The 27,721-nt window shown below is 48.9% G+C and overlaps 1 protein-coding gene across 1 annotated transcript; it reads left to right on the plus strand.

Moving 5' to 3' along the window:
* The first annotated feature begins 3,142 nt into the window (after positions 1–3,142).
* On the plus strand, positions 3,143–26,336 carry LOC128275390 (protein Skeletor, isoforms B/C). Its single transcript, XM_053013871.1, has 11 exons — positions 3,143–3,395; positions 13,590–13,666; positions 13,748–13,899; positions 21,844–21,955; positions 24,020–24,439; positions 24,543–24,563; positions 24,749–25,100; positions 25,162–25,648; positions 25,709–25,839; positions 25,912–26,081; positions 26,145–26,336. The coding sequence occupies exons 1-11, from the start codon at positions 3,143–3,145 to the stop codon at positions 26,334–26,336; spliced, it is 2,367 nt and encodes a 788-aa protein (XP_052869831.1).
* Positions 26,337–27,721: the final 1,385 nt, after the last annotated feature.

The following is a 27,721-nucleotide window of genomic DNA, read 5'->3' on the forward strand; positions in this document are numbered from 1 at the left end:
TAAATTCCCTTTTTTAAATGGGCAAATTCTCCTTTTTTGCTAACAATAGTAATTTATTGTACTGTTCAAGCCCTCAAGCCTTGCCTGTTTTCTGTTATTTCACGTTTGTTAAGCACCTTAGATGTAATGGCTCATTAAACTATTAATTAAAGAACCGCAAAGCATTAGTCACTAGAAGCCATCTAGAGACACGTAATCTTTGTTGGTAAATTTGCAAAAGGTTGTTTTACGGTTCCCCATTTAAGCTGCCATCCGCAATGACCGCACGTTAATCAGCTAACAAAGTGAACAACGCTGCCACGTCACCTGAAAGCATTACTAACCAAACGAAATTAGGTAGTCACAAAACAGCTCCCGAACGCATTAGAAATGATGCACAAACTGTCTGCCGACCTCTTTGTGTCTTGCAAACTCATTGTTATTCCGCACCTGTCTCACAGCTCTCTCAACAGCCTCGCGATGTCGTGAATCTCACGGCGGGTGACTTCAACGGCAGCGAACGTGGCGAACCCCGTAATCCAATTTACCAATTTTGCACCAAAACACACGATGGGCATAATTCAAACGCGGATCGGGAGTATTTGGATGGAAAAGCAAGATGAAAGAGCTACGAATTAGGAAAAGGTGCAATTTTTCAGAAAATTTCTTCAAACAAGCCGTGTTTTGTGCGCATGTACGGAAAGTAGCACCCTGAAGTAAGTTTGAGTTTTCTCGACACGGCACGGATTCCCTTTAATATTCCGTTTGAGGTATTGCCCTAAAAAAAAGATCCCGTTTAATTAACGAGAAGTCTAGCACGAGTGCTAACATTCCAGAAATAAAGCACGCTAAAATAAAGTGCAAATAAAAGGGCTGCCATCCCACGAACGCTGTTCGCCACCGTCATGCGCGTAGTGTGCAGGTATTTCTCTCTCTTTGCGGCGCAAGTTTGTTCAATGAAACCATTTTATAAAATTCTGTCCGCCGTCCGTCGCGGAAAGATGGGTTTTTGAAGCTACGGGAACTCTTTGAATGTTTCCTTTTCAACTGGCCCACTTCTCAGGTGCTCGTCGCTCCCAGGTCGTCGCTTGACAATCCAAAGCCGGATGGCTTCGAATCCACCGGAATCGGGCGCTTCTGACACGGTTTACACTTGTGCGGGGGGGAACCGTGAGACAGTTTGCCTTTTTGTGGAGCGAAAGGTGCGGCTTCCCTTCCGCGGCTTGCGGTTACTTTCTCTTCAGTGTTGGCGCCGAGGTCTTGCTGCTGCGAACCACCGATTGCTTTCGGTTTCATCGATGTGCGTGTTCGGGAGAGAACGCGGCTGAGAAAATGAGCAAAACAATGCAAAGTGGAGCATTCGCGAGACAGAACCCCTGTCTCCGTACCGCGGTTGAAAATGGGCTGACGGACTTGATGGACCTTTTTGATTAAACTTAACATTTTGGGTATCATCAAAATGTGGTACAGATATGGAAACTTTATAATTAAAAATAACAACAGACCCAAAAGGCTTTTATTTCGGTTTGTCTGTGCAAAGGACTACCAAAGGTATTTCTGATCCGAATGTTTGGTTCACTTGCGGACCAAAAGTACCTTTTTGCACGGAATTCCGAATTACAATTTCGCCCTGCAAAGGTGCTCATCTGCCGGCCGGGGCCATTCGGTGGGGCCAATAGTAAAAAAAAAGGATTGGCTCTCTCTCGCGGGCGCGCACTGTCAACCACACAAATGGCGGCCACACACACCAACGATGGCGTGTACAACGAACAACGATGGCCGCCAACTCTGGAGCGCCACCGGAAACGACCGGGAGCCAGGATACCAGAATGTGTGTTTGTGTGTGTCGGGGGTTTACTACGCATGTCACTAGAGCCCCAACCCGCCTCCCAATCTGTGGGCGGTCATTCCCGTTCCCGTCGACGTCCCTTCGTCCTACACTCCGAAGAACTCCGATACTCTCCGGCGGTGGATACTTTCTCAGCCTCTTAGCGAGCGAGAGAACGAGAGCGCGTGTGAGAGAGATGGGCACCCTTTCGCCTCTATGGCCACCCAAAATGGGGGGGTGGTGGAGTGGGGAGTCGGTTCCGTGCTCTGGGGTTGGTTACGCTCACGGTGCGAACACGGAGCAACCAGTCCGAGACGAGCATCCCTGGCGTTCAGACGGTCCGTTGTCTGTTTGCCACCGGCCACTACCAGCAGCAGCAGCAGCATAGTTCCCGCCGCCACCGCCCACGTGAGTGGTGAATTGTCCTGATCCACTCACACACACGCAGAGGGTTGTATCCCGTTCTCCGGCTCGTTGGCGGCGACCGCCTCCACGGAAAGCACCACCCCGCAGGTTCTCTTGCGCATCTGCCGGCCCCAGGAATCGACGACGGCTCCACCTCCTCCTCCACCACTGGTCACCTCACCGCCCGACTGCAAAGTGTCTCCACAGTCGTGAATCGTGAAATTATCGTGATACGGTTCGACAAAAGTGTAAAAAATTGCATTTAAATGCTGGGCTGTTAGTGTGTGTGCGTGCGTGTGGGTGTGTGTGGGTGCATATTGTTCTGTGACGGAAACGGTGTTCGACGGAAGTGATGCCAGTGGGTGTTGCGGGCCGTCGGTCCTTTCACCAACTGCTGCTAGTGAAAGTGCAGCCTGGCAGCCGTGAGGATCGCCATGGCAACGTAACGGTTCGCAAGGGCATGAAGTGAAGCAAATTAGTTCACCTCTTTTTTTTAAACCAGAGAAAGTCCCGACACCCCAAAAAGGACACCCGAAGGTGTATTAAAGTCCGTTTTTATTTTTCTATTACCTTCCTTAGTTCCTCAGTTCCGTATTAAGCACCGCACGCACACCACCGCACCGTGGTTTCAATTTCGTGAGTGTTTTGTTTTTCTCACTTTTCTGTTCGGTTCGCCTGCCGTGTCGTTTTTTTTCGTCCGTGCAGAAAGATCACGTGTCTCCACGCGCGCTGTGGAGTTACACTGCCAGTAGCTAAACCCAAGTAGCCATCGTCGACCGAAAAAAGTCCTCTGGACGCTATTTTGAAATCGTTCCAAGTTGGGGAAAAGTCGCGCGGCACGGTTTGCTCGTCCTGCGGAACCATTGTTCCACGTCCTAGTGACTATCGGTTGGCTCCGCGGTCCAAGTTGGATTGGGGTCCGAGTCCGCCATGATGATGACGCCCGATCCGGGACCCGCGAAACGGACCGATCGTTCGCCGGCTGCCTGTGACCGGCTGGAGGAGGAGAAGGAGCAGGGGCACCGGGGGTGCAATGCTGAAACCGGAACCGGAAGGCCGGTGGTTGGCCCACAGAAAACCAACCATAGCCATGGCCAGCTATGGTCGCGCGCCAGGGATACGTCGTCGTCGTCGTCGTCGCTGTTCGTAGGACTAACGATGCTTCTGCTGCATCTCGGTGAGGGTAAGTCCTTAGGTTATGTTCTTATCCAAACAAAAAAAGACATTACGCAACCGAGTGCATCGGAGTGTAACGTCTGACGCGGTTTTGGTTTTTTCTTTTAGTTCCGGGGTGTGTAATTAGCTCCTACAAGGACACCGGCCGCGCACACGATCTATGCAATGCGGCGAATAAGTTCACATTTGTTTTATGCTAATGCCAACATAGCAGCAGGGCGCTATGTTGGGCGTTTTCCCACGGACATGGAGATTTTTTTGCTTTCGCACGGCGTTTAGGGCAGTTCCGGTGGCTCATCGCAGGCGATTGTCCGCCGAGGCGCGGTGAACACGCAGCGGAGCATAATTTTCGTTCACACCACGTACCAAACGGTCAAGAAATGGTGGCTTCGACTATAATTATGCTATGACACGGCCGATAGGAATTAAAATGTGCGATCCATCATCCGAGGCAATCAAGGTTGCCCAGGGCGCCACACATTTGGATGTCGCCGGACGGGGAAACAATAGAGCCACTAGACGCACATTCTTCATCGTCGGGCTGTGGGCTTCAGTGGGCACCAAATTGGTCGTTTGGTTTGGCCCTTCACTTTCCTGTGGCGCGTCCGCCCTCGAGAAAGAATGAAGCAAAAGGTGGCGATCTTGCCACCATCATCATCATCATCATCGCCAATTCTCGCGTCAATTTTTGCATAGAATGGGCGCGCCCTTGGCCAAGGGACAGCGAATTAACACACAAAGGCGCACACACCCGTACCGGGTTTACGGGCGAGAGTTTGAGTTGACTTTATGTCGCTATATAAAGTTTTATATCGCCCCATCCTGGGTGCGACTGGGGGCCACTGTCACACGCCCGGGAACCCACTGTTTTGATTTATGATTAGCGAATTTAATTTCGACTCGTTTAACGACCCCAACTGACTGGCAGATGGCATTCTCTATTGAGATATTAGATAAGGTACGGTCCAGGCTAAAATGTTTTGAATTTCGTAGGTCCCAGTGATTGAGCTGATCCAGCCTGAACGTTCTTGGATGCCCGGTAAAAATTATCACACAGCCAAGGGGACTAGAATGCAGGTCCAAGAAGACTATTAAACTTGGCCTCGCTTGAAGGGCTTTGTAACAGCAGAGCAACACATAATTAACACTCTTGCTTTGGGCAAGTTGTGGTACGGAATCCAAAATTAACTTGAACATTTATGGATGTCTGGATTTAATAACATCTAAATCGTATCGAAAACTGGTTCCCACTGCCTTCCCAAAGTCTCCCGAATGCTCCACAAACAAAAAGAATGACATCATCCCACCGGATGATGTAACGCGCGGAGAACCGATTCGTCCGATTCTCGGACTCGCGTCTTCCGTTAATGCCGTGGTTGAGACCGACCTGTTGAGGAGCCAGAGCAACGTTCTTCCACCGCCGCTAACCTCGCAGGGGATGCTCAATAAAAACGGTGACCACACTGTGCTGATCCGTCCGCCGTTCCCAGTCCGCTCGTCTGGCGATCGTGGCCGTGGTTTTCCTTTCACTTTTCGCCTTCACGTGCGGCCCACCATCACGTGGACCATCTTGACGCGAAACCATTAACCCGCCGATCAATCACGGGACGCCGCACGGGCCGCAAAGCGTGCTTGATTCGTACAAATTCGTCGATTGCGCGCGAAGAGCCACAGTGTTTATGGTGCCAAACCGAAAAAAAACGGAGTCACAGACCATGTTGGTTGTTCGGGAAAAGTGGGACGAATTAAATGTGAATTCTTACAGACCGCCGGGCGCGCCGGGTGTTAGATAAACTGGGAACCGGGGTGATGATGTAATTTATACGAGCACCGGGTTGCGCTCATTATGCGACGGAGTGTAATGGCACCGATAAGGCTATACGGCTGGCAGGATGTGCAATGTGCGCGACCACCGTTCTGTGGCCTATTACGGAACGCCCGGCCGGCGTGGCGGCAAACCAAGCAAAAAACCGCGTTCGGGACAGACACACACATTATTATGGAGGCAAAACTGGAGTGTTGCATAACCGGAATTTCTCCTATGCGGAGCATTCTGTCACCCGCCGAGTCTGGAGTCTGGAGCGAAAATGGAAGGCAACTTTCGCCGGTGAACGCCGCACCGGTTCGCACAGGAAGCAACAAGCTAATTGCGAATGAAAACGAAATGCGCGCGGTGAAAGTCGAGCCAGCGGACGAGAGAGTGATACACAATGCCTACGCCTTACGTTCGTCGGTGCGTCGGCCAGAAATGGCGCACTATCGAGGCGGCCCTGCTGCGGGGTTTGCGACCGCTATTTATGGCCGCATAGCTCAGCATGTTTTCTCCCGGGGCGTGCCGATCACGATCGAACAATTTATCGCACCACAGCTCACCGGCCACCAGGCACAGGTCGGCGACGCGACCTCCCGGGACCCCGGAGGGTGTCGAATCGAACCGGAGTTATGCTCCGGCCACCACATAGTGTACGCTGTTGCGTAACAGCACTCTGAAGGGCCGTTTGCGGTGCGGGCCAATCGGTTGGCCCCGATCGGTTTCTATCTGACGACTGAGTCGCTGCTCTCAGGGTGCTCTACTTTTTTGCGTTTCGAAAGGAACGGCTTGAGGCTTCGGCACTACAAAAAAAAGGGTTCCTTCGTTCGCCCTGAGTGCCCTTTAACATTTCGTCTGTGGTCCACATAACGTTGGAGGCAACATGGTGGCCATCATCGGTTCGGTGTGGCTGCTACGTGCAAAGGGTTGTTGATTATCTGAGCGTAAATTGTCTTCAGTTGAGCTGATACGTTTGTTTGAAATATACAAAATTGTGGTTGATCAACAAGCTTCATCGTTTAATAATGAGTTCATTTAATTTACCCTACCAAGGATACCAACACACTATAATTAACTAATTGTAATTTTTAAACTTAAAATAAAGACACATACAGGACGTAATCGCTTCAGTAGAAGAATGGCGTAGTCTATTATGAGCTGAGAAAAGGCCAGTACGCTAAGCGGCTAACATCAGCTGCTGAATCCGAATAATTTGATCGTGTTTTCTTCACCAATAGTGTCCTGTTTTGCAAATAATCGTATCCATCAACGCTTCGGGATCCATCATTCCTCAAGCATCTTCCAAGTAGCAGATACAACCTTCCAGTTTGTAAATCATTTCCGCTCGCTAATTGGCACTTCCATTGCGACACCCGCTTTCAGCGTAGCATAAAGCGTACATAATTGGCATATCGTACCCGGCTCTTTCCCCCACCGTAACAATCCGTCTTCCCCTCGGTTGGCGCGAGCGTTGTGGTGTCGTAAAAATTTGTTCTCACTTTCACACACAACAACCAATGACTCTGCCCGCGCGGTCTAATGACGAGGGTTGTGTCCTGTTTTTCGCTGGCACCGAGCCAGATAAGACTTTTATAATAACCGTATCGATGATAAACATAGCTTCCTGCGCGTTCCTAGGCCCCACCAAGGGCCACCAGCCACCGCAGAGTCTGAGGACGACGGCGGATGGCAGCACAAAATCGCGACAGTCACGTGTTGATCAGAAAATTAAGTCATAAATCATAAGAAGCTGCCGCGCCACCCTCGTTCGGCATGCGGCAGCACGGAGTTTGGTTTTATGGTTCGGCGTTTAAATGGGCGACACAAATTGAACCGTCTGTTGAAAACCAGAAACTAGTTTCCAGTGGTTTGCCGGTGGGTTTTTGGGGTTCGTGTTTCGGTCCGGGGACCTAACTACTTTTGGGGTAATTCAAACGAATCACTGCGTGGCGTGAGATTGCGTCTCGTAAAAATTATGACGAGAACCGACACTAACCGACCGACGGACGGTATCTAAGTAGGCAGCCAAATCCGACTTGAAGGATTCATTATCCTGATGAAAGGCTGTCGTTTCATGCTTGGAGATAGGGCTTAGCAAAAGTACTAGGTGTGTGCGTTGAGAAGTGAAATTTTAGAATGATGGCTGTACCTGCCGATTGGGACTTCCCAGTTTTTCGGTTCATTCATCATTACCTCATTTTGACATCAGGTAAATCAGTCCAGGTCGCAAAAAAAATTAATCAGTTATCAAACGACCGTTGAAAGGGTTAGACCATGCCAACTTTTGTGCCTGAAAATGACGTTTTGCGGGGATTATTATTTTTCTGCCGCTGTTGAAGAAAACTGCTTCGGAATCGCACCAAATGCTTGTCGGGACTTGGTTTTGGAAGATCGCTGTGCTTTGAGTGGTTTAAAAAACTTCAAAATGGCGATTTTGACTTACCAAAAAAAAGCGTCGAAGGACTCCAAAAAACGGACTTTCTGATGGGACAGAAAGGTGTGGTGTTTCACAAGCTCCTAAAACCTGATGGAAACGTTAATTCCGATCGCTACTGACAACAAATGATCAATTTGAACCATGCATTGATCGAAAAACGACCAAAATGCAATTCTAGTGGGCTTCAATGTGGGCGCCTGGTGGCCCGTGGAATCAAGCACCAGGCGCCCAAAAAAACAAAACTGTTTCAGGATACTATCAAATCACTTGGATGGAGCTGCTATCCCTCCCCGCGTTATTCACTAGACTTGGTTCTTTCCGAATATCATTCATTTTCATCGATGGGACACGTATTGGCTGAGCAGCCCTTCGTTTTTCCACGAGGAAGTCGAAATTGGATGGCTAATTAGTTTACTTAAAAAGTCGAAGCATTCTTTCGTCTGGGAATCCATGATTAAGCAGAGAGATAAGAGAAATGTATAGCTAACGATGGCACATACTTCGAATAAAAAAGGAATTTGCATAAAAATTTTAGAAACACTTTTTGTGTGTTAAAATATTTCACTTCTCAACGCACACACCTAGTATGAAGTGAATGGTGTACTTTGTTTCCTGTACCTGTAGGCGCAAAAACGCGACTCGCAACTTGGATTTACAGTTGTCTGTAATTAGGCGCAAATAAAACTTTGCATCACTAAAACAAAAGGAACCAAATTGTTGCATACCTTTAGGCGATTTTGTAGTTGAGCTGGAAGCATCGCACTATGGGGAAAAGATATCGTTTGCAAAACCTTCAAACGATAATGTACCTTTATTATACATCATTAAAAGGTTAATAGATCCTTCTTTAATATTACTATTCCTTTGCATTTTTACTCCCATAAGTGATAATATGTTTATCTAAATTTCATATGATTATCATCAGTGCAGGTGCCATGCATGTTGCATAACTTTGGGCGCAAAAGAACTTCCTAGATTCTTCCTAAATCCATTTATGTTCGCCTGCGTAATACAAATTCCCCATACTGCATTTTCCGTAACCAAAACTTCCAATGGTCTTCATTTACGCGTTCCTTAGCAATACAATTTTAAGTAGAAAGGATCGAAATTAAGCTTTCACTTTGCGAAATTTTTCTTCCGTATTTAAACAACAATCGGGCTGTCGGGAAATACATATTTCTAAGCAGTGGCAAAAGCGAGCCGGTCACGTGCGGGTGTTAGGCATATCGAGTGGGTGAAATATTAGATTTTCCACTCGGAGTGTCTGGCTCGTGTTGGTGATTGTGCGCCTGCCGAGACCAGGAGCAGTCGCCCTGGTGACGATGAGAATGCCACTCCTGGGCCGAGCTCTGCCTGGGAAGTGCGAGGATAATGGGCGAGCACGGCGGGTGAAAAATAATGGTTCTACTTATTCCTGGCAAAATACGCTGCCGGAACGAAAGACACGGCCGAGATCGTGGCGGGCTCATTAGAATGCAACAATGATGTGCAGAAAAACTGAAATATGATATCTTCGGTGCACGCCGGTGCAGGTTGATGGTCATCGCAACAAATTAAGAGTGCGAGTGCTGGCAGGCTCTCGGCCGGGGTTGGAAACAATGTTGCAACACTCGCCGGAAGCACGCCTTGGTGGGCGGTGAATTAAAAGTCATAAACCGGGCAGAGTTTGCATAATTAATTTGAATTTGACGGACCTTGCCTGGAAGCAACCATTTCTCCTTCGAAGTTTTCGAGTCGCCGATGCCGGACCCGGTCACAGAGGGTCCTCAAAACGGAAACGTACCTCCCGTTGGTCCAACAGTGAATCTCTTTCGAATCCTATTACGCAGGCGAAGAAAAACAACTTCCCCTAGCTTAAGCGGAATAAATCAAAGTGTTTAGAAAAAATGCGGCTCCTAACGGCAAAACACGGCGCACCCGTACGTACGCTAGGCTCTGCGTGTAAAATTTTATCACATTCCGAACTTCATTTAATTTGATTTTGCCGCACGAATGGACAAATTTCATCCGTCCGCCGGAACCGTGGAAAGCGGAAAGAAGACTTCATTTGCCCGACTCGAAAATTAACGTTGAAAAACAGAAAATCTCAGTTATGCTGATACCGTCAAACCGTCTCGGAGCTGGCCCCCGAGGCCCATGAGCCTATGACACGATGCGAGGACAAGATTGTGTATCGATTCGAACAGCGCTACACCGTTCCGATGGGGGACAAAGGACACGCGACACACACACACCCCGGCGGGCAGGGAACCGTCACTGAAACCGTCAGAGATTATATCGATAATAATCTATCCATTACTGTATATAGGGCGGAAAGAAGTTCATTAAACATTATTAGTTTGGTGTGGTGCGTGGCGTGGGTCGCACATCATATTTTTACCATTTGCTGATTGGAAGGGCCCTCCCCTTGCGCCCTCCGGGCGCCCTTCGGCACCCTTTTGCTTTTCCGCTGGCGGAGTTTTCCCTTTTTCGCTACGCGGCACGATTTTTGTCATCATCCCTTCTTTCTGCAACGTCGTTGTCGTCGGCTTTGGGCTGTTTCCTTCCTTTTTCCGGCACGGTGGCAAGAAAGAAAATAATGATACTCACCGACCGGACCCCGGCTTTCGGAAAACAGGAGGACAAATCAAAGGATATCACCCTCGTTTGGTGAACCGGTTACGCGAATACCTGCTTCATGTGCGAACCACGAAAAATGTGTTTGAATAAATTTAAAAAGATGTGCCCAATTCTCGTCTTTTCTGTGGAGAATTGAGGCAAAATGTCATACAAATCTTCAATGCCCAGTGTGGAACGAGAGACCATTAAAGAAGCAATGCACTCCAAACGCAGTCACTTTTGACTTTATTGGGCCCAGAACGGTATTTACTAGAACGGGCTGACGACGATTCTACGTCGGGCCGTAGCGAGGTTTTGCCGACATTTTTGCGCTCTTCTTCGTCACAGTGAGAAACAATCGATGGAATCGACTAAACCCCACAGAATGCCACTGGCCGGCCACCAGCTCGAGCTGCTGGTTGACGTTTATCAGACATCTCAAGTACCGCCAGGACCGCGGCCTTTCGCCGCCACCGGTCGCGCCCGGGGGAAGTCAAGTTTATTGATTTATCCGATCTTCCATTATGCACTCCGTTTGCCTACGTCTGGGTTAAGTATTGCTTCCCCGGCCACTGCCAAGCCCGGCATCGGCAATAATCCATACTCTCTCTCTCTTACTTCATTTGTGGGCCACCGGCCGTCGGCAGCATTAGATTCGTATCGATTGTTGTGCCAATATTTGAAGTCATTCAATAACTGTCACCATCAACAACCGACTGTGTTGGTGGCCCACAGCGATAGAGTGACGATTTCCGGTTGGGCCGTGGCTCAGGGATCATGAACTACAACCCGAAAGGGCGCCATTACTTCCTTAAGCGTTGCCCGGCCATGAACCCAACGGGAGTTATAGTTTAGGTAATAAATCCGAGAACCGATCCAACCTGAACCGATCAGCTTTAACGTTTAAAACACTTGCCAAAGCACACACACACAAACACATCTGTGGTATCGGTCACATTAAGCAATTTTCTCGCCTCTTGCAAGGCTCGCCTCGCCTTGAAGCCGACGACGGGTGTCGACGACGCCGACAACGGTGATGAGGCTGATCTAATTTCCCCGGCCGACCGTAATAGGATTTTCTTCGGCTGCGGCTCTCGGGGTGGAATTGTCTGCACCGAAAGCGGCCAGAGGATCCCGGTTCATTAGCAGTGCCTAGCGGTACGCGCTTCAAGGACCAGCTTCTGCAGGCACATATGAGTTCTATCGAGTATAATCCGTCGCCGGAGACCGATCCGTTGTGAAGACCATTAATCCTGGTTCTCGAGCAGGAAAATAAAGGTCGGTGCGTCGTTTACTTGGATCGTCTTCCTTGACAACATGCTGCGGCCTCAAATCAAAGTCGTTAAATCGAGACGGACTCTCTTCACCGGGGATTCGTGAATCGACCGAGGATCTACGGTGCGTGTGCGACTGTGCTGCTTTAATCTTACGGTCTACAGACAGCACACACCTGTTTTACTTCGAGTTACCTTTGACAGGCTTATCGTATTCTATACCGTATGCTTCTATCCTCTTGAGTTCTCTACCTAACATCTAACAAAAGTAACAGGAGAGCAAACTATGTAAAATAATATAATTTTTAAATTGGTTTATTTTATGAACATACCTTCAGACAGTATCGAAAATGGCGGATTCTAATTAAGAATAATAGGTGAACATACCACCCACCAACAGCGTTCATTGAAGCTGGCCACACACACTGTCCTAGATGGGGTAATCAAAGTTTCATTCTTATTCGGGTGCATTCTGATTGCCTACATTCAGGTGCAGGCTTCCGGATGCCGTGCAACTGCACGTAAAGCGAATCAACTTTTGTCTGATATGCTCGCTTGTTACTTTTGCCATCAAGCAACAATATAAGCGTAAGCTTTGCTAATCGCTTTAATTACATAAAGGGCGGACAATGGCAAGGCGAAAGAAACACACATCAAATGCAACAATGTACAGTTTCCCGCACACAGCAAAGCGTAGTGGTCCCTTTTTAGTTCGTGGACCAAAAAGAAGAAAAAAACACCGAACCGATTACATCTAGTACCCACCAACCAACATCCTGTCGTTTGCTGTTCCACAATGCTCCCGGTTTGTTGGTGCAACGTAGAGTCGCTCGGATTAACCGGGCCGAGGGCCGGATGTGTTGTAAAGCGAACGTCATCGGTTTTCCCTTCACAGCAGCCCACCATCGGAAAGTGGCCGGAGAGAAAGAGGGAGAGCGAGTGAGCGGTAGTAGCGGTAGTGGGCAACCATTCAACCAGTCAGTTTAATATCGTTAAAAGTCTTTTGTTCTCCGGCGTTACAGGCGCCATAATGGGGTGGTCAAGGAGAGAGGGTGTCCCCGCGCGCAGGGTGATGATGGTGGATAAATAAACGTTCCCGACGTACATCCCGGCGTACGTCGTTGTGTCAGCATTAATTATCCAATCGCAGGACGCGCGCCACGGACGGTGACAGTTTTCATTTCCCGTTTCTTCGGCGCCTGCTCCGATGGATGGATGTCCTTGCGCTGGCTGTCAGCAGTGAAGGCGCTATTTTCAGCAAGCCCACGGTGTCGCTCCAGCCTCTCCTTTCAAGTAGGCTTCGGTGGCGGCTCGTACGTTTCGTTTCGTAGGACGGTTTGCACGGGGAGAGATACGTGTAACGGTGAAGGTTTAAGGTAATTGATTTTTTCTTGCCTTGGACCTGCACATTTCCATAGCAAAACATCGTCCCGGCCGAGGGGCGATCGAAAGTTCTGTCTCTGTTTGCTTAGCTTTAATATTACTCTGCTAAGCCGCCCGAGTCCCCGAAGGATAATAGTAGCAGCGCTCCCTCCGGGGACTAGATCAAGATGCAATCTCGATCTCGAATGTAACGAAGGCCAACCACGCCAGGACTTTCCCTCGCGAGTTGTAGTGCCCGAGAGCAGCAGCCACCTAGCAACGCCGCCAGGCTTGCTGCGTTGTTTGCCCTTCGTGTTCTAGGACTCTCGCCTTGTCTCGCTCTCTACAATGTCGACTCAAATTCTCCGACTTTGGTCGCCAGGGACAGGGTTCCCGCCTGTTGACACAACAGTCTGTCACGGCCGGCGGCACTTTGCATCCCAAACGCTTAAACCCACATTAGGTAAACACGGGACACGGGGCCCGGGGTTGTTGCTTGCTCTGTGAGGTGGATCGCAAACTTTACATGTTTAACGACATGTTCCACCGGCAGCAGTTGAGTGAGTCATCCGATAGCCGGTAATTTGATGGGGATCCGGGGTGATAAAAAAAACCAAACAGAATCACAGGAGAACATCAGAGACGCTTTAGAAAAATGTCGCTCGATTTTCAATGCACACCCTAATCGATTTCTTTTCCTTTCGCCAATTCCCGTTTCAGTGGACTGCCGAGCGCCGAAGGAACCGTACTATGGGCGCGAAATCGGAAGACTCACCAACTTCGGGCACGGCATCAAGGTACCGAGGACTGCTGGCACTTTGGCCCCCGTGGAAGACAATTTAGTTAATGCTTTCGAAAACCTCTGCTTCTTCGTCCAGGGTCAAGTGTTCGCCGTCGATGAGTCGACACTGTTTGTCAAAGGGTTCGCCTACGACGGCAACGCACCGGATGCGTTCTTCTGGGTCGGCAACTCACCCCGCCCGAGCCCCGAGGGCTACATCATCCCGTACCCGGAGGAGTACAGCGGGAGGTAGGTGTCCGATAGTATCTGTATTATTTTCTTTCTTTTTTGCTGGTGACACTTGACAGCCGAGTGACAGATGAGCGTGTCGTGAGGACTCTTGGAAGCGGTCTGGAGCGTAACCTTTAACACACATTAAACTGGGCCGTTTATGGACTCGAACCTTACGACCTAATTCAAAGTTCCTGAGGTATTTCGCCAACCAAACCGTAGAACGAAACCGAAGCCAGAGTTTGGGAAGGTTTGGGCACCCCTCAATTCCTGGGAGCCATCTTCAAACTCGTAACACCCCGACTTGTATAAAATTCACATAAATTTTTATTGTCACACTTCCCTCCACTAAGCCACTAAGCCAGGCATTGCCTGGCACCAGAGCCTTGTGGCTGTGGCTCAGAATAAACTCCTTTCGATGTCCGTGGCGTGGCGTGGCACCCTGCTGCTACCGGCCCGGCCCGAAACACCGCCTGCTTCAGCGACCGGAAGCGACCGATAATAGTCCTGCATCCTATCTAATCTAGTTTCAGTTTGGGGGGGAGTTCTAGGGGTGGTTCCCTTCGAAGCAGAGGTGGCTGCATTCTTGCGGATTCGGTCGGGTTCCGAGAGAAGAATTTGAATCATTTACCGGAGATTAAGTGCCTAATGTTACCACACTAACATTTCGTCACGTTTTCGTGAGAACGGTTCTGCGGGGGGGCGCGGAGGCCGAATGTGCGACGGATTAGCTTTCCGCTACCGAGGGCATCCTAGGGCCTATGAGGTGGGATGGACCGGAATTAAATATTCAACAAATGATCGGTACGTTTTATAAGTTAATTAAATTACAGACTGCCAAAGAGCGTCGATGGCGCCACGGGCGTTGCACTTTCGGCTGAGTTCGCCTTCAGATTCTACCGCGCGGTACGAAGGGTACGCTCGCCTTTAATTTCCCGTCAGGGATCCGCCTACATCCATCGACGTCACAAATAATTATTCCCCATCTCCCGGTACCCATCAAGCCAACGACCCTCGTTTCTCGATGTCTCGGCATGTCGTTGACAATTATTATGCGCTTCCAGTTGATTGCGCGTCCTCGGCGCGTCAGCAAAAAATGGACCAGAAATCGGGGAGGAAAACGTAAGGACCAGAGTCGGGATTGGGAACCCCTAGGCGTCCCATTCGGTACCATTAGCGCAAGAAGAACCATAGAACCAGCCATCGACCGTCTGTGGTGGCTACCTGTTCAAGTGGTTTTGCTGGCTTGGAACTCGTCCGCCGACCATCATCGGGTGGCGAACGCATTTGGGCGTTTAATTGAAATGGATTATGATTGAACGGGACGAGCGAACCAGACGGACCCTTAACGGCCCGGCCTGTCATCCGGTGGCACAATGGACCACCGTGCAATCGGGAGCGGGTGACACAAGAACTCCCGGTGAATCCACGTTACACCTGGCCGTTGCAGCGGAATCGCAAAGATGAAGAAGATGCTCCGATAATTACGCTCCGCGATTGGGCTATCCATCATGCGGCGTCAGTTTTCGTTAAGGGAAGAGTGCCTCATTTACATGTCGCTCGCGTTAATCGGTGGCCCTCGCGTTCCAGCCAAAGGGTTGAATGTCGCCGGGCGAAGAATGGAACCGCACCCCCCGGAAGAGACCCGGCCAGTCCATTTAGTTAATGAGAAATGTACCGCAAAGCCATTCGAAACGCTCAATGAAACTGAAGTCGTTTCGAATGTTTAGATTCTGTCACAGTCGCCCAACCTGGTCCTGTTCACCCAACCCAATCGGTGTGATAGAACCGCGTGTGTGTCCTTTGTGTAAACTTGAAAGTAATTTTCACAATCTTAACTAACATCTCACACGTGATGCTGCTGGAAGTTACTATTGTCACGTCCCGCGATCAACACCACAAACGACCGGGGCACTTTGGGCGGCGGTGTGACAGTCCTGCTCGGTGTTGGAACCGTGCGCGGAATATTTATTGGTGACGAGCTATAGACGAGCTCGGGGCCGGGAGAACCACAATCGTGCCGCGGTTCGATTGAATCGTGTCGAACGGTGTTCCCAGAACCCGATTGCCAAGTTGTCCGTCCGTCGTCAGGACTTCAGATCCCTGATTTGCCCGGCGGCTCCCGGGAAGTTCCCGGGAACAGTCTTCACACAGTCCCCGTGGTGGCTTTGTGTGTGTTCGGTACAGGATGTTTACTTTGCTTTGCTCTCTTGAGCCACTGGCAGCATCACACAAGACTGATGGCTGTTTGGCAGTGTTCTCTTCGATTTGATTTTACATCTCCTCGCGGCACGCACTCCAGCCGGATCCGCAGCCGGATCGAATCTCCCGCGGGGGATTTAGACAACTGTTACGGCCAACTGGAACTGGGACTTGCTGGGAGAGAAAAACAACAAAATGTTCATTTTCCACCCCGGACGTCGTGTTTTAGATAAGTGATTACGCGTAAAAGGATTTGCTCGGAACCGATCGGACACCCGAAAGTTGAGCCTCTGGAGGGCCCCGCACAAAGAGCGGAACGCATCGTTCTCCGAGAGGCAGCTCGTTCGCAGCAAACTTTCCGTGCCGTGAAGTGGATGGGATTTGGTTGATTGTGTTTTCCGTTATCCCAGGGCCCATTGTCGCCGCCGTTGTTGCCCCTGGTTACCGCATGGGGCACCACGCAACGTAGAGCACAATCGATATAGAGGGTTTCGATTTGAGGAAAATTGAGGGGATTGGCCGCGTGGGTAGTGAAAGCGGCTGGCGAAGGGACGCTGGCTAAATCCGGTTGCAAACGGCGTAATCGAAATTTTAACATTACATCACCTGAGTTTATGAGTTTTTTTCGGTGGTCTATTTGTGTGGCTTCTTTTGCCTTCATTTGATCAGCATACAATTGTGGTTCGGTCGTTGGTTATCGCTTGCTTTGATCATTTCAACATTTTGATGTTAAAATCGTCGAGCATCAGAAATGGCCTGTTTTAAAATTTGATCCAAACGAAAAGTCGATAAAATAGTCACAATAGAAGTGTTATTATGCTTTATGGTCATTCTACTTTGAATGTACATTTGTTTATTATTCTTTAGACAAATTTATGTTTTATTTGATGCATCCACCAAACACTCAGTGCCATTTGTATCAAAAGCTGCCTAAATAGCGAAAGGACGCCGTTCATCTGAACTACGACGTGACCTACAATACAAACACGTTTGGCAAATACTTTGTGGAACATTGCGCCATGTCAATAGGAATATTAAATGCTTGAATATTTCATTCGTAAGTAGAGTGCACGACGGGAATGTGAAAATTATTTAAAATGGGCCCCCTAAAACGCACTATCGAGGGCACCCATTTGGCACCCAATATCTGTCATCTTTCGGTGTCATCGTGCCAAAAAAACGAGATAAAATGTGCGAGATAAACGGCGTCCCGTTCGTGAGCGCGCGCATCCTTGCGATAAATATTCATTGACGGGCCAAAACGGACACGTTTTGTGTGCCCATTGTTCCGTGCTCATCGGACCGCACGGAACCTTGTTTAGCGTGAAATGAGCGATTTTAACGAAAGCCTCAACCGTTAAAATGAAGCTTCCACAACCCCAACACGAACCACTCGAACCGGCCCGTCACTTGCAAACCGGTGGCCCCCTTGAAGAGGCGCCCCTTAGTACAGCAGTCCGCTCCTCAAGTGACTCCTCACAGGACGTGTCGTGACAGGGACGCCAGCGCACGCACGCTCAGCTCCCTGTGCTCCCTCCGTCCGTCGGCAAGACATTGAAACGCCTAATGCACTTCATTGTAGACGCCACGTGGCAGGCTTCATAATGAAAATTCATTTTAAATTATTATTGCTGCTACGCTACGCCGCCACCGCCGCCGCCAGAAGACCCGTTCCTGCCACTTCCGGTTGCTGGCGGCGGGCAGGCGTCAGTGCGTCCCGTTTTTAGCACTCCCGCAACGTCCGGGATGCGGAACAGTGCCAAAAACTGGATGGCAGTGTACTGGACCGGAAGTGGGAATGTGGCCCCCCGTGACGGACAGCGAATCGGAAAAGCTTTTCGTTGATTCCGGCCCCGGCAGTGCTTACGCACAGGAAATCGATGTGCAAGGAGGGGGCACCGGATTTACTATACCTACGTACCTCCGGCCACCGCTCGACACATCATTAATAACGCTGGGGCGGCTGAATTGACACATTTCTTTCCTGTCGGCGACGCACGGCGAAGGTGTCGATAAAATCGGTCCATTTGATTGGGAATCGCATCGGTCGCCGTGCATTGGAATAATGGGACGGTAATGTATGGAAGTCATTTTTTCTCTTTAATGATATGGTTGGATAACAGCAACAAAAACTCGTATGCACGATCCCGATCAAACTGGGTGATTCATGGTCGTATCCAGCCGTGCATACGCTTTTCGTCTCGCAATCCTTTTTTTCGTTTTATAAATGGAATGTGAAATATGTCGCGGTTTTCTATCATCTATTATCAGTAAAGCCACCTTTAACTGTGACTATTTTTAACAGCAGATTCGCGTTCCCTCTTAGTATTTTGATCATCAAATCTTACGAAAGTAAGAAGGGAAGCTACCAGACAGAAGTACGCAAATCGCGACTCTCGATTGTTTATGTTACTACTTTGAAGACTCTCTTAATTGTAGCCCATAATGGATCATACTTTTCTTAAGAACGGATTGCATATTCAAAGTAAGGGCTATATTTGTTATTTGAACATCAGACAGTATCGAATACGCCCGAAAGTATGCAATCAGGAAAACAGAAGATTCGTTTTCCACGTTTCTTTTCACGATCATTACCCGTAAAAATTCGCAGTTTCATATTTATATTTATCAAATAGCTAATTTCGTCATGAAAATTAATTTATTGTACTACTTTTTGTCCTTTTCACTGCATTTTGCACTGTAAATTATCAAATGGAAGCATAGTCAAGAAATTGTCGCCATCCAAAAATATAAAAGATTACCTCAAAAGCACTCAAACAAAGAATATTTGAGTGAAATTTCAAATATTTTAAGGCAGGTGAATGATTTTCGAAAATGATTAAAACAACTTACTAAAAAACGTTAGCAAAACGCATTTGCTGACTGTGTATAAGACAAACATTGATTTGTTTATCAAAATCATATTTAAACGGTAATTGGACCGTGGTAAACACGTGGATTCGATTGAGATTTTCTTTTTGGTCCACTACGTCCACTGGTCTGCGATTTCCGTGGCCGCGGCCATCAATTCGGCGTAACGTAAATAAATCGGCCTAAATAAATGTTTAACGCTCCCGCGGGGAAGGAAATAAACACGGTTATTAACGGGCCCTGCGTATGAATTCTTCTCCTATTACGGCGTAATACCGGCGGCGCGGCATCACCATTCGGCATCATTCGATTTTGCCAATCATTTTACGTTCATCAAATTACACTCTGCGCGTCTGGCTGGCTTTCCCGCCCGTCGGCTCCGCATCTCGAGCTGCATTGGAAAGCCATTTTTCCTACTCCGTCGAGACGGTCGAGAGCTGGCTTAAGGAACCGTGCCCCGTTGCTTTTTGGACTCCCCTCTCAACAGAGAGCACCGAGCGACCGAGCATATGAATTCATCAAAGCATATTATCCGTGGAAAATACAATAAAGTCGGTCGGTCTACTCGGGAAACCGTCGGAGCGCGCGAAGGGTGCCCATCCTGGCGGCGGCACTGGCGTAACGGAACAGATTGCCGCCCCGCATTGGACCGGAATCCACTCCGGTCTCGGTGGCAGTGAATCGGATGGGTTTGCTTTGCTGCCGTGTTGTGATCTTTTCCCAACAGCAAACCGGGGGGGGGCGGAAAAAAGGATGGCAAAGAGATGGAAACGTTTGGAAAAATCTTATCCTCGCACTCAACCACTTCTCCGTGGCCATTGTGCCGTGGCGCAGGACATGCGTGCGAAATTCGCGCGCTCTGCCGCGCTCCGCCGCTCCGCTGACACCGAGGATCAACCGGTGCGACAAACACAATTGTTGTCTCCAACCTACACAGACACAAAGCAACAGTGGCCGCCGATGATATGCCGTCGCCAATCTGAGCCCGAACCGTAGCTGGATTTTGCTTCACACTCGGATCAGTTTCTCGTTGGCGGTCACGGTCGGTTTGTTGGCTTCGTGAAAAACTGGACGACCACGGTGTTAACAGGGCTTTCCCTGTTTTTTTAAGACTTTCTTTCCATTCTTGATATTTTGGTGGGTTGTTTTTCTATTTTTAGTAAACCATTCTTCTCACCGAATCTTTGGTTAGTTCGGTTTGTCCCAAATAGGAGGTTGTATAGGAGCAGGTTTTATTTTTTCGTCCCGATTTAGTTACAAGTTTTTGGAAGAGCAAAAGTTCCGTCATTTGTGGCGAGTTACACTTTAAGCCGAGGACAGTATTAAAGCAGCCATGGAGTTATTTTGGGTTTCTTTGGTGTCAAACATCTTTCTATCTTTGTGAAATATATTTACTTTAATCAGCTTTAAGCAAAAATAAAAATTGAAGGTTATTCTTTCAATATTTGTTCATAATACGTTATGCAAACGTTAAGGTCTTTACAGTGAAATTAATTTTTTTTTATTGAACCATACAGTATATTGTTTCGATTAGAATATTTGTTGATACACCATTATGCAGACTTCAACCTTTTGGCTGACTCAATAGTCTTTAATATGCGCCTTCAATGGTCGTAATGGTTTCGCTTTCATGCCTTCATAGTAACTGCCTAATTCATTCGTTTCCCTTGACTCTGTAATAAATAAATAAATGAATAACAAGTGAATGAATAAATAAAAGTAATAAATAAATAAACAGATAAAGCAGTCAACTAATTAATATGAAAATGAATTTAAAATTCTTCGAAGCTGGAAAGCTGAATTCAATTTGATAATAATACGATAGAAGGACACTTGTGAACAATATTGCAAAAAAGCGGCCACACTTTCTGGTGGACCCAGCGGTTGTTGTGGGTATTATGAGAAGCTGCGAATCGGAACTGAGTGTGGTATTCCACCGGGAAAACTGTAGAACGAAAAGTGTGACTCGCGAAACGCACAGAAAGCAGAGACTCGCTTCCCAGAAATCCTACCCAAAGGGGAACAAAGAAAGAGGAATCGAGTGAGGGTGACGAACGTAATGGTTTCCCGCTTTTCTCCGAGCATCCCACGGAGTCGCATCTCCTGCTCATCCGGCGGCACTGCACGGCAATCTGCGCGGGGAAACAAGCATAACGAATTATATATCTTAGATTACACCTCATTAAATAATGATCGATTAAGGGCGAACGACATCCGACACCCGGCGGCTTCCGTTCCCGTCCCGCTTTCTTGCTGGTTCCGGCAAAATATTCGACGATATTCGTTCGTTCGTACCGGGCGATAGGAAAAACTGGGCCATAAGCAAAAGGTCATTCGTTGGGGGCGGCGGCGGTGGTGGTGGTGGGTGCCGGAAAAAACGAGAAAAACATGGTATCGAATTTGAAGCAGCTCATCGTGTGGATGGCGCAATATTGAGACCGCAAACCGCACCGAATGCCAAGCAGACGCGTTGGTGGATGGTGCATAAAACGAACACAGGAATGTATAACGAAACCGCATTAAAATGTGTAACGAAACATCAGAAACCGATCGGGGCGACGTAAACAAAGGCGTATCGTGTTCCGCTGCTTTACTGTGCCCCGGATCATGGGCATCGTCATCAGCATAAAAATGTTAACGTGGATCCGCTATGGATGATCCGCGGTGCCCTTGGAGCCGTGATCTTTGTATTGCATTGAAATATTTTCATCATTCGATAAAAACAGCTCGTCTCAGCATAAAAGACCCCTTCGTTAGAAAGATTGAATGTGTTGAGGAATTGCATCGTTTATTCATGGAGGCCAATCAGTAAACTGGACAGTAAACATTAGAACCTTGTGCCTGTTTATGACAGCATTTACAAACGATCACTATTGTTTCTAATTGCAGAGAACCACCGGTGCTGCAGCAGCACAACAACACAGACATCATCCTGAAGCTGCCGATGGGAAAACGGATTCGCGACATTCGCTGGCTTTCGGTCTGGTGCCGACGGTTCACGGTGAGTTCTGCAGTTTACCAGTTTACTGTTCGTACATTTCTTAAAAGAAATTTTAAATGTTTAACTAACCTTCACGTCGTATGTTGCTATTGTGAACAACATTAGATCGTATCTTTGAGTTGAGTAAACTGTTTTCTTAATTCTCGATTTATTTTATTTTTCTTTCAAAATGTTCAAGAAGTAAGGTGTTTGTTATTATTTTTGATATTTTTATTTAAAGTTGAACAAATTCGGGATACAAACAGCAATAAAATCTAAAGGGAAGATGTACGATCGTGAATCCGTTTAACATAGAAACGAACAATGTAAGGAGAATGCTCAACCTCAATCATGGCCTTCTGAAAAATACACTCCAAAGGTTGGAACTGAGACGCTGGGTAGCTTTACAACATCGTTCGCTGCAACATCTTAGATCCCATTCCGAGCTGCTCACCATTTTTGATTATTCAAGTCAATTACGGAAACCGTAATTTGTTTCCATTTTTTTTCGTCTTTTTCGATGATTCAAATCTAATAATATTCACAACACGCCATTACAGTCCTCAAGCAAATCGAATTAATTTCAACCAAATGCACCTCACATATCGCTCGCACCACAGAGACAACTTTGGCCGTTCACTCCGCTCCAGACCGAACGCAACCCGTCCCTGCACTAAACCCATCCATCCCGTCGGAGGTGGCCTTTTCCGCCGCCCTCCCAAAACCAGAAGCCGCTTTTCCAACTCACACACACACACACACGCTATCAGCATCATTTTACGCACACAGATTCCCGTTTCGTTTTTCCACCTATTTTTTTTGCTTGATAGTAATTCCGATAAACGACCGCGCACCGTTGCGCACTGCGCATGCTTCGCCACAAGTTGTGCACACCTTTTACGGAGCGCCATGCTGTCTGGCAGGCGCGCGTTACCATCGCAACACAGTACTCTGCTTCTTGCTGGTCTCCGTCCTTGCCGGTACGGCCACGTCCTCTATCCTTGAAAATTGTAATAAGGATTCCGTCCACAGCAGCCCCGCCGTGGCTGGCTGCCGACGATTAGCGTCGCTTACTGCGACGAGCACCATCGAGGTGGCATTATAATTAAGAAAGAAAGAGAGAGAAAGCGCAAGAGGGTGACAGAAAATTGAGTGGGGGATTAGGAAGCAGTTGGACCAACGGAACGAAAGAAGCCCCACATGGGCGCCGGTGAAAATTGGAAAAATGACGGCTCATTTGCGCGACGGGCTCTAATCCAGTTCGCGGGTTTCCGAGCCACATCGGGTAATTACCTTAAGTACGCCCATAACCGGACCACCACCAACCGGGTCGGGATGATGCTCCAAATGGGACCAGTTTCGTCACACGGAAGTCCCCGAAAAATTCACGAGACTAGCGCACAGGGATCGGTGTGGACACACTTGTCATCATAAATCAACGCTTGCTACTACTGTTGCTTTTTGTCAAGCTGCTGGTAGCGGCGCAGCAAGCCGTGATCGCCACCAAGCCACTTCTAGGGTTGCTAATGGCGGACTTACAGAATGTTTCCTTTTGGTGTTTAACGGCAGCGAAACATTATTTACATTATGGCCGATTTGGGGATCTGAGATAGTTCTTTTAGGGAACACACGAACCCAAAATCATCTCATTGGACGAGTATATAAGAAATTTCACAATGCTTATCGATGTCCTTAACAGTCTAATGGTTAACAAAGCACAAGAAGTTAAAGATTTGGAGCAGGTCCTTGTTGTCTTGAATATAAAAGCAGGAAAAGGCATTAAAGACGCTCAAAAAGCTAAACATTTGACGGTCTTCAAGCTAAGCTTTCACGTTGTTGAATCATTATTATTCAGTCACTTTTGAAAGTGTTTTATTTATTTATTTATTTATTTATTTGTATGTATAAGTCAACGGGCGACTTAGCCTAATTGACAATAGAACTTAACCATAAACTAGAACTAAATATACGTTCGTGAGATGTTGTGCTTTTCATAATCGCGACACAAGTTACTTTGCAGCCGAAAATTACTTTACAAAATGGAGATTCGTTTGAATGTTCCCGGAATTCTCTCACCGATCACAGGTCGATTTTGGTGAAATCTTCATCCCGCCCGGGCTGGACGTACCGAAACCGCGGGTACTGCCCGAGTTCAAGCGACTGGCGCACGGGCTCCGGTCGAGCAACATCAGTATCCTGGACGCGAAAACGTTCTACATTCCCAACCTGCACTACGACGGTGCCGGACCGGACGCGTACTTCTGGGTTGGCAACGGGTCCGAGCCCAACATTATGGGCACCAAAGTTCCTAACGAGATCGGTTCGCTGGAACCGCTGCGCGGCTACCAGGGCGAAGACATCGAGATCCAGCTGCCCGGCAATCTGACCGTCTACGACATCGACTGGCTGGCCGTGTGGTGCGTCGAGTACCGGCACAACTTTGGCCACGTCTACATCCCGCGGGACCTGGACGTTCCGCCGGCCCTCGGGCAGACGAAAATAGCGGTAGGTAGCGGTAGCACCGGCACTGTATCGGTCGCTAGGTCCGTCCATTCGGTGCATTAACACGGTGTCTCATTGTGCTTCTTTTCTCCAAAAAACACACAAGCCGCCCTGGTGGTACAAGCCGGTAAATTCCTATTTGACTATTGCTGTGGTTCACCTAACCTGCCAATCTGATACAAGTTCCCCCGCATTAAGTTACTGAAAACATTGTACAGTTCATCCTCCATATCTTGCGATTGCCATTAGCTGTTGGGATACGTTACTTTAGACTCTTGTATCTCTGACCTATGCCTGCTTTCTCCCGCACAGACCACAACGACATCGTCCACCATCATCACGCAGGGTACGAGCAAACCGACCAACGTCAACTGCCGCGAGCTGATCCGTGGCCGGCTGAACGTCATGTGGGAAGTGCTGGACGATTACATCGTGATCGAGCTGATCGGACGGATCGCCGAGGAGCAGTACATGGCGTTCGGGATCTCCGGAAGCCACGGACACCCGCAGATGGTCGGTGCGGACGTGGCGGTGGCCTTCTACGACCGACGGCAGCGCCGGTTCCGGGCCGAGGACTACTACCTCTCGTCGTTGGCCCAGTGCGACGGCAAGCTCGGTGTGTGTCCGGACGAGCGCATCGGCGGCAAGAACGACGTGGAGATCCGTAAGTCGAGGAGCGCGTGGAGTGTGGTCATACAGCTAACCGCCTTTCGGTCCACTTGCAGTGTCCGGTGACCGTAGCCACGGTGTGACGCGCATCAAGTACCGTCGGTTGCTGCAGACGAACGAAGCCGTCAACGATCGGGCGTATCCGCTCGATCGGCAGGTATCGGTGATTGCGGCGATCGGACCGCTGAACTCGCGCGAAGAAGCCAACTCTCACACGCACACCGGAACCGACGTGACGGTGGACGACGTGCAGATCGACTTTTCGTCCAAAAATGATCACACCTGCACCGACGCCCTCGACAGCTACCGGGAGGAGGACGGACCGGAGCCGTGGCCAACGCGAATGATTCTCGGCGAGCGGGTTATCACGGCCCGCATCGGACCGACCGGCGGCAAGCGGGGCTACACGCCGATCACGGGCAACCCGTCGTGGGGTATCGCGTGGTACATGAACGACAAGCTGATCCCGGAGATCTACGTCGAGCGTGGCCAGACGTACACGTTCGTCGTGGAGGGTGGCGACGAACCGACGCAACCAGCCAAGTAAGTGAAGAGTTGTCGGTTGTTTAGGTTCGGTTTTTGGTCAAAAGTCCCCTCTTCCAGATATCACCCCCTGTACATCACGAACTCTCCCGAGGGAGGCTACGGACAGCTATCGGAGGCCCAGAAACGCCGGGAAACCGTCTACGCTGGCGTCGAATACGATTCGTCCGGTTACGCCGTTCCTACTGCAGGTGAGCATCACAAACCAGGGGGACTTTCCTGGGACATTTGACTCACATACATGGGATTCTCTCAATCGGTAGCTGGTCGGTACTGCGAATGGAAGCACAAGACCATTGACAAGTCGACGGAAATCGCCACGTTCGACGAGTACATGAAGACGCTCCAGTTGGTCTGCGATGATCCGAACGGCCAGCCGTCCTATCTCAACTGGACGGTGGTGGACGAGACACCCGATCTGGTGTACTATCAGGTAAGGGCGTAACGAGACGAGAACCGCGGTCGTCGTACTGATGGCTCCATTCTCTTCCGACAGTGCTTCACGCATCGCAACCTGGGCTGGAAGATCCGCGTCGTCAATCCGGGTGAAACTAGTAAGATCAGTGGATCGCATGGTCTGTACGGTAGTGGGCTGGGCGCCGTCACGGTGCTGCTAGTGTCCGTCGGGTCACTGATGCTCGGCGGTACGGCCACCGCACTCGTTGGCCGTCTGCCGTGGAGTTTCTGATAGTTTTGCGCGGGCTTCGCTACGCATCGCCTATGACGGGTCGGGTCGGCAGGAACTGGGGCGATTGTCCCCGGCTGGCGGCTGGAGTTTAAATAGGAAATAGAGTGTATTTGGACACTCAACGCTCGCTCGCTGGCATCTTTTGGAGCCCGTTGCGCCTATGTTGTTTGTTGAGTTTTTGAGACCGAGCTGAAGCTGTTGGGGAAGTCATGTTGGTAGTGTGACCATCGGTGGCCATTTTTCTGCCCTTCGTTTTCCTGCCACTCACCACCCAATTTCGCGCCGCACGCGCCGATGGAAGCAATGTCTTTATCCGTCCACACACACACACAGACCGACCGACACAACTTAGCACATGAAGAGGGTTATCATTTCAAAACAATAGTGAACGTGAACACAGATCCGGCAACCGCGGGCCTCGCCAATGGTTCGCTACCAATATGGCTTCCAGCGGGTGCAGCTTCAGCGCGACCTGTCACGTGGCCACGGCGGGCGTTCTTTAGGTAGGCAATTCAAAACATTTACAATGCAGAGCGCTGCGCTCTCTCTGCGGTGGCGGTGGCGGTCTTTGGGCTCCGCTAACCGAGCCCAATCCGCCCAAATCCAAAAACCAATACAACCATGCGATATCGCTGAAAAACATATCTTACCTAGTGTGAATCTGGAATGGCGGCGCGGCGGATGAAGGCCCCACGAGGAACGGAAGCGGATGCGGCACAACAGACGAAGCAAAGCTTTGCTGTAACGGAACGAATCGAATCGGGGAAACGGACACACAACCGTTAGCTAATCAATTTACTATGCGCGGTTGAAACATGGAGCATATTCCGCGGAAGCTTAGGGTTAAACGGCATGGCTCCCGGAACGGGCGTGTGCTTGTACAGGATGCCCAGGAACGGCTTGAATCGTCTGGTACAACGTCTAAGTTGTTCTTCCAGTTTGTTACCAAACCCTGTTCCAAAATTTTTTTTTAATATGTATTTTCCGATTACATCGCAGAATCGATTGTGAACTTTTGTTTTGCTAGGTTAAAGTTACGCCCGTTACGTTACTGCTTGTTGAGTAGATATTAAAAATGCTATAAAACACTTTCCGAATAGTTTATGCAAAGCAAAACAGAAACATAGTTAAATCAAACGACACAGACCTTACACTGTAAAAACATCGAAGTTTATGTTGATGTCGCTGTGCCGGATTCGGGGAGCGGCAAAGACGAAGGCGTTAAATGTTACAACAAAGAAATCGTAATCGTGACAATAATCGATTAAGTAAAACATTCCAACACTAAATGACAATAACTAGTGGAACGGAAAAGGGCGGAAAAGGGCACAAAATGGGTGCCGAAACAGAGAAACTCACTTTATTTACAAGTGCAAGTGACAATA

The sequence above is a fragment of the Anopheles cruzii genome, chromosome 3 (genome assembly GCF_943734635.1).
Source record: "Anopheles cruzii chromosome 3, idAnoCruzAS_RS32_06, whole genome shotgun sequence".
Lineage (NCBI taxonomy): Eukaryota > Metazoa > Arthropoda > Insecta > Diptera > Culicidae > Anopheles > Anopheles cruzii.

Excerpts from the sequence above, each read along its gene's own strand:
- LOC128275390 (XM_053013871.1), top strand. The coding sequence starts at position 3,143 with ATGATGATGACGCCCGATCCGGGACCCGCGAAACGGACCGATCGTTCG. Across the intron at positions 24,564-24,748 it reads CGCCCTGGTGGTACAAGCCG|ACCACAACGACATCGTCCAC; the intron begins GTAAATTCCTAT and ends TCTCCCGCACAG. Across the intron at positions 26,082-26,144 it reads CCGATCTGGTGTACTATCAG|TGCTTCACGCATCGCAACCT; the intron begins GTAAGGGCGTAA and ends CTCTTCCGACAG.